The sequence below is a fragment of the Topomyia yanbarensis genome, chromosome 1 (genome assembly GCF_030247195.1).
Source record: "Topomyia yanbarensis strain Yona2022 chromosome 1, ASM3024719v1, whole genome shotgun sequence".
NCBI classification, from domain to species: domain Eukaryota; kingdom Metazoa; phylum Arthropoda; class Insecta; order Diptera; family Culicidae; genus Topomyia; species Topomyia yanbarensis.
Genome location: NC_080670.1, coordinates 171,867,377 through 171,875,082, shown reverse-complemented (window position 1 = coordinate 171,875,082; position 7,706 = coordinate 171,867,377). Strand labels below are relative to the sequence as shown.

At 37.5% G+C, this 7,706-nt stretch overlaps 1 protein-coding gene across 10 annotated transcripts in view; it reads right to left on the bottom strand.

Moving 5' to 3' along the window:
- Window positions 1-5,384: 5,384 nt before the first annotated feature.
- LOC131681316 (armadillo segment polarity protein) overlaps window positions 5,385-7,706 on the bottom strand; it is a 78,775-nt gene continuing 76,453 nt past the window's right edge. For 6 of the 10 annotated variants that reach the window (XM_058962068.1, XM_058962079.1, XM_058962095.1 and 3 more), the window contains one exon: window positions 5,385-6,748. In XM_058962068.1, the coding sequence (XP_058818051.1) occupies window positions 6,504-6,748 (245 nt within the window). In that variant the 3' untranslated portion in view covers window positions 5,385-6,503. Of the gene's footprint in view, window positions 6,749-7,078; window positions 7,664-7,706 lie in introns of all 10 variants that reach the window. The other 4 variants (XR_009303906.1, XR_009303907.1, XR_009303901.1 and 1 more) reach the window with 3 other exon arrangements.

Below are 7,706 nucleotides of genomic sequence, written 5' to 3'. Positions count from 1 at the left end.
GGACTACCATCTTAGGGAAAAGAAGAAATTAAACTAGCAGCTTTTTGGCAAATGGAAGAATACTACAGGACATCATGAACCCGATCGCCGACTGCCCACCTTGGTTTCGCTGGGAACTCTTTTGTGACCAGATTTTCAGGTAGCTGTTAGCATATCAACCTAAACGATAACTAAATTTGGCTATCTATCGTATTTAAAAATCTGTATATGAGAGACATATAGGAACATCGAGAAAAACTAGCACATCTCGGACTGGAACGAGGCCGAAGGGATTCGTTTAACGGAGATCTGGCACTAGGGCACTAGGCGCACGACCAGAAAACATGTTTAATGTTGCAATAATCGTCACCATAAGCGCAGAGAGCGCTCTCCACGATCCCACGACGATCCCATCCAACGTATAATGACTGCACATGATCCGAGAGATCATCCGAATGAAGTCACGAGACTTATCCATCCCTTGAACCAAGGCTTGTTTGTGCCTTTGGGATTCCTAAACATGCATTGTTCCATGAAATTTGTCAATTTTCGAGCGTCGTCTGATAAGAAATACTGAAAACTCGTTGAAGCTATGCGATGTTTCATGAATATCGCCTTCAAATGCCAAACTGCTCGCCTTTTCTCATTATCATTCTAATCCAAGTGTCCGCCTTCTCATTACCCGGAATGGAGCAATGCAAAAGAATTCAAACTAAGGTAATCTGATATAATTTTTCAGATAAAGAATTAAGGAACTCCCATGTTTTCCTCAGAAAATGCAAGGAGTGCTTCATCGAATGGAGAGCATCTTTGGAACTGTAACGATATGGACACGGTCGTTGATGGGTAAATATAAAACTATCAATTTTGTGGGGATAATGTATGCAGCACAGCCTCTTTTATGATCACCCTCACCACTGTTATCATAATTAGCATAGAAGCGATGCATAGCTGTCATCATCTAACGAACGCTGCAGTGATATGCACACTATAATGCTTAGCATGAGCATCTTTGCTGCCGGATAAATTGTATTATCATTTCTTTTAAATAAAGTATTATCATTTCATCGCGAAACATCAATTGTTTGAGTGTAGCTGTATATCTTTATGATGTAACCGAAAAAGGATTCTTGGTTCCGTGTATTCCCATCAACGGTTGAGTAGAATACACAACGTAAAACCTAGCTACCAGATGAAACATTATTTTTCTCTTTAATACGTCGACAAACCGGTGCCAATAACCACGTTTTCAGCATTCATTAAGTTTTTCATTTGTGTTTCAAACGTTGCATATATTCGGAAAAATCGGGCGATCCGACATTCAAAAAGTCCTTATAGGATTTTTTCGCGTACAATTCTGAGTGCTCTGTACCCACCACGAAATGAGTTTGGATTGAAACCATTTATAATTCTAAGGTGGCAATCTCCCCAATTTATTTACCACTCCCTGCCAAATAATTTTCTTTTCAGTGTGTTTTTTGGTAAGCGGAAGTCGCTGTTCGAATTCAATAGTTTATATATTTATATCAATTATTCTTTATTGGAATGAAAATACGTTTAAACTCATTGTACCTTTGTCTACGAGTCGATAAGTAAAAAAATCCATGGTAACAATGCTAGTGTCAAAAATTTACAGCAACGTTCGAACAAATAGTTTCTCTTGTGATCCATATAAGAATATTCATGTTTTACAAGTAAACAGACCATTTCGATTAAAAAGCAAATTTACATACACAAGGGCGCATGTGATTTGGTAATCTTGTGCATTGAAAAATTTACTTATTACTAGGCTGTGCGGGGATTTAGCTGAGTTCAACTAAGTGTGTATGCATATGCAAGTCATTGGAATGATTTTTTTAGGTTTGCTAATGTATCGAACCAACTAGATAACTTCTTTTTGTTAGCAATGATATTTTTTCAGGACGAAATTGAAATTGTAAATCAACTACATGAAATTATAAAAAACGGTATAAACGTTATAAGAGCAAACCGTTGAAGCAACAAATAGAATAAGAAAAGGGTTCTAAATGTACTAACTTGAGAAGTTCTTCATTTAAAAGTAGAAAAAAATAATGCGCGTGTATTGGGACTCGAACCCAGGTCGGTTACCAATAGTCATGCAAACCATGAATTATCGTGTCACTTTTAGAGTAGGAACAATTACATTTATTAAACACAGAATTCAGCTAAAAGTCAAAGGTAGTATAAAGGCAAATGTATAAATAGAAACAACCTTTTGAAGACATGTAGTACAGCTTAATGAATAAAGGTAATAGTATTGGCAACAGAATCATTTATTCAACTCGTAATTCAGCCTAATTGGGATAGTTGAATAAAATCATTAATATTGCTGCTGCTACATGTGTTAGTAGTATAGTTCAGCCTAGTTTGAACTGGCGAATAATGGAGTTTAAATAAGCTGAATAAACTGTTAATGTTTAAATAGTTCAGCGAAAGTTTTATTCAGCTTTCATCGCCTTTAATCTGCTTTTAATTAGACAAGTAGTCTTATAGTTCAGCTCCTAATGTTTGTTGGGAAGAGACTGATTGAAATCAAGTTCTTATACTCCTCCATTGCTTGCGAACCAGAATTTTCACTGAATGAAGCAAAGGGTTCTGGAAGGAGCCAACCACAAATTTCGTAATAAAGGCCGCTGTTGGAGACTACACCATCAACCTCTACTTCCCAGGCGGGTACTCAGACAAGATACTTCTTCGTACACGGCCGAGTGTTGTTTAGTTAGTTTACGCGATATATCGATAATGTTAAATGGGTTATATTCGGTTCGGAAGTAGACCTTCCAGGGGCCTGTTGTATTAGATGAATATAATTTATATCGAAAAGAAGATTTATCGCCATTATTTTGCCATCGGATGAATACTCAAATCGATTGTCGTTATTGAGATACACACTCTTCCCAGTTACACTTCACTTCGTATGATGATTATTACCTGCTTGGGATTTGCAGTCCAAATATCAAAAAGCTCCAATGTTCCTTTACCGAGGGCTCTTAGTTTGCGTTGTATCAATGCACCGCATTTACAAAGCAGATGCTCTGATGTTTCAATTTCAGATCCGCAGTCCAGGCGTGGTACTTCAATTGTTCTTTATAGCTGTAATTTCCCACTTTTTCAGTTCCATTAAAAACTTGTATCCGGAGGAAACTTTACACGCTTTTACTATCCTAATCGACTTGCATCGTTATGGATGGTAAAATCAACTTCCGTTCACTCCCTAGAGAGGAATATTTCAACGGTCAAGTTCATGTTAGAAATTCCGGAGCATGTTGGAAAGAATAACATGACAAAATTTGCCAAAAAATGTGGTGAAACTAGCACTCTCTTCATCATTTATGAAGTGAATTCAGAAGTTATAACTTGATATGGCATCCTGCAACAACGCTCCAAGCATATTGGAATGGTACGCGGTGAACGACTTGTACAAATGTACATATTTTGTACCGAAAAAGGACAATATTATGACAATAACTCTATTGAAAGTGAGCAATTGTGCATTCCTTATGGAGATCTTCTCTTGCCTCTCTTGTCGTTGTCATCGTTAATGGTGGTATCCCTGATGTTCGCCATCAGATGTTTTTCCCTGTTTCTTCAACTTACGGGTCACAAATGTGAACCTGCCGTCTTTCGATATGTGCATCATTGACGTTGGTTTTTGGAAACAGATTTATTTCCATTTGATGTATTTTTGATGTTTCATCGGACACCTCATCTGCATGTACGAAACCAATCATGGAAAGCGACTAAAATGTTGCAACTGGTGGCAACATTACGTTCCTCAGGAGATCACTGTTTGAGGGCGAAAAATGGAACCAAATAATGCTACATACTTATGTGATTTAATGACCTAGATGTGGTCGACATCCGGCCGAAAGAGCGAAAAACATCACCTAGCTGAACCTGAACATTTTGTTCTGTACAACTGCTTACGTGCGCAATTCTTGTTAGGGTGAAAACATCATTTGCTCTTGTCAACCCATGGCAACCAATACGAGCTAGTTCTGCTTTCAGAACATTTTATTGTCAAGTCTTCTACATAATAACTTCTACATTTTCCCATCAAGTTGTTTAAACTTTTTTTGATTACTCATTATAGTTATTTAACTCGTAAAAAAATATAATTTAAATTTAAAAATTTTCGGCGCCTTTAGCCCCCTGACTCCTCCTCGTGCTTGATAATACAGTCGGCTAGGTATGTGACGTGAATGCCGGAAGCGGGATCTGCTACAGTTGTGATATATGTACATGATACGAGACCAGTTAGGCCAACTTATTTCGTTTTGCGCGAGCTGAAACTATTCACTGGTAAACGCTGCATAGATGATAACTAGAACTATGATTCCACGATTTTTTTTGATAATTGTTGATTCTCGATTGAAAGTTAACATAAAAACTTTGGAATGCTCTGATATATGAACTGCGTGATCTGATGGTGAGGCACGCTGAACAATGGGTGATAACGAAAAAGTGACAACACAAACGCCAATACTTATCACTAATGAAAACATGCAAATCGAAAATTAGCGCACGTTGGGAATGAATTCATCGTATTACTAATGAGTCAATAGCTGTGAGTCAGCAAAATCTCTTCATCCAAACTCTCGCACCTGCATACAACAGCCACTGTGACTTAAGCAGGTACTTTGCCGTTCGATCTGCTCGTTCTTCAAACAATTACACGATTAGCTATCCGCATCTAGAAAAAAAACCAAGGACAGTGTTGTTCTTAGCTGGGAACATCAAGCTTTTAGTCGTTTGATAGAGGTGGTCGGAACGCCTCTTCCTAACAAACCAGCAATGGTTCAATCGGTGGTCTTCGTCCATTGAAATCATACTTCGAAGCCAAACAAGTTTGTTCACATAATTTGTTATGTTCGTAAGTTAATAACGGCTGTTTTTGGACCAGTTACCATTTATTCGGATGTCTCCTTTGCTCGTATCTTCGAAGACATCAATAAATGCTTAGACGAAATATTTAGATTATTTAGTAACCCTTGTGGGATTCGGGATAATTAGGTTTTTAAGATAATGACATTTATGGGATGGAATTTCAGAATAAAGAAATTGGGAGCAAAAACTGTAAGTAACTGTAACTGTAATGCAAAGGCTTTGTACTACAATCCGATGGGGAACTTGACCTTTTCCTAGGACAGACTTCGCAGACAATTCTAAGTGTACAGAACAACTGCCGTGCTAGTGCTTCTATCTTAGTGACCACTAAGAACTCTTTCAGATTGGGTCTCGACACTTACGACGAGTTACTTGTGAGATCAGTACCTTACCTTGTAAATCACCGAACCGGGAATAACGATCATAGCATATTTGAAAAATCGGGGGATGTCTGCTGGCAAATCGTTTTGTCATCTGGTCATAGATAATTTTGCATGTATTTTTATAGCTTTTAATATATTTTTCTCCTTACGTTTTCTTATATATACTGAAAGGAAGGTTTTGTTGCATCATGTAATATATAATATATAATTTTAATAATCAAATAATTGTATTCCAAATCGTAATAAGCATTGTATATTTTTCTTTAAATAGTCGAGACGCCCACTGGTCTCCTTCGGTTTGAATCGGGTTTTAAACGTATGTAAATTAGATTGTATAAAAAGATTCTTATGCATAATTCCAATAATTAAAATAGAGAATACTAAAATAGTGTGTTCTGAAAACAAACGAGAACCGATAGCTATTGTTCGCGGATAAAACTGTACCTGTCATGATCTTCAATAAAAGTGAGGCAATCTACTTTTGTTACTCGAATGTCAGCTCGCCGCATCAGTCAGAGAAAAAATGATTCCAGATCGGCGAATAGCGTCTGAAATTCGATTAATGGTTTTTTTTATATAATGGAATTTCAAGTAGGTATTGATGGCAATCTACCAATGAACCGATTTATTTAATTCAAATATTGACGCCACTTCGTAGCGTCATCCGTTTTGCTTAGTGATTCGAATGTTCTTACTGTGTGTTTGCATAACATTTATACTATTTTTGTTTACGATTTATAATGCGCTTTTTGTATTCTCGCGAAACAATACTTTTCCCTCTTTTTTCGTTCAACTCTTGTGGGTAAGTTTATCCACTCGCTTCGTGTATAGGCGTCAAAATGCAGTAGTAAACATCCGTTTGTGGCACTCCTTGACCTTTTCTCAAATTATCGAACTAGTCAATTTCTAGTAGATCATTTGGAAAAAGCTCTCGAGGCATATTTTTGTGGTTAAATGATTGCAACAGAACGCATTAACTGCATGCATGTGAGAGGAATATACTTAAGTAGCCCAGCGTACCTAGCCAGCAATAAAAGGTTTCAACGTAAGGTTTATCATAAGCCTCGTTTCAGAAAATGAAAAATCGTTGTTGAAAATGTATCAGAAAACAGAATAAAATAATAGTTAAAGCTGCCCTTTAACGTGAATCCTGCACAATACACTGGAAGCACTATGTATAGGTGTTACGCTACATATAGACGTGTTGTGGGCTTCGACACCGTTTCGTTGCATTTACAAATCGGTGTCATACCAGGCAGCCACCTGATTGTTATCCTGTGGCGGCGATGGCATCACATCCAGATGATCGAACGTCAGCTCACTGGCATCCATTTCGCCCACGTCCATGTCCATCGGGTACGGTGAAGTCGGCTGCCCGGACGAGGGACCTCCGGGGACGTTGCTACCGCTGTTTCCGCCACCACCGCTGCCTCCAATCTCCAGCCCCTGCATGGAATCTATCGGCAGTGTATCGTATCCTGTATTTTAGTCGATAGGTATTAAAAGAATGATACGAAACAGATGTTAGCGGAGTAAGGGCTCATGTCAGCGCATATCGAAAAAAAAATCACACAAAGCTGCATTGGGTTGCAGAAAAACTGTAAATTAGCTTGCAGGATCAATCATAACAAAAACGTTCAAACTTAAGAATGAATAAAGGTTGTAGCATGTACTATCATATCATCTATTTGAATAAGTGCGCCAAATTCGAAATCATTTCATCGTATGGGAGAAAATGAAACAGAAAAATCAGACGGTGCAAAGAAATCGACAAACGAAAACGAAAATCCATATCTACTCATAGTCACCTATTTAGAGCATAGTAGTGAACTCCGCTCGTGACGGGGGGAGAAAGCGCAAGAATGCGATGTTTACTACTGCTAGGCTTCAGTTTTTGGTAGGTGTGTTTCTTTCGCTCACCACTGTGTGTTGCTCCTTTGAGTGAAACGCTTTTTGTTATGATGTCCTTCGTACTATTTGGTTTGTTTGTTATTTTCATGTTGGAGTGTTTTAGTCTTTTCATGCCGTTTATTATAAATGTTTCTTTCATTTTATTTATAGCCTTTTTTATAAACAAACAACTTTTTTTCCATATTACACCATTACTCATTATCGTTAGTTTATTTTCTACCACTTGTTTGCATGTACGGCTAACGTAGATGTAGAAGGGGTAACAAATAAGATAAAAACTATAAGATCAACAATTCAATTGTATTATTTGGGCATGAAAGCACTACGATACTAACTGCGTAGAAATTATACTCTAGATGAAGGGAATGTTAATTTTGGAAAACCGATATTTGAGGAATAGAAGGGAAGGAGGCTATTGTTGAGTAATTATTTGTTTTTAGACTTTTGTTTTTTTAGTGATGATATATGTTAGGCTGGTTTAGCTGAAAGTATACGTAAGCAAATGGGAGAATGCAATAAAAGTAT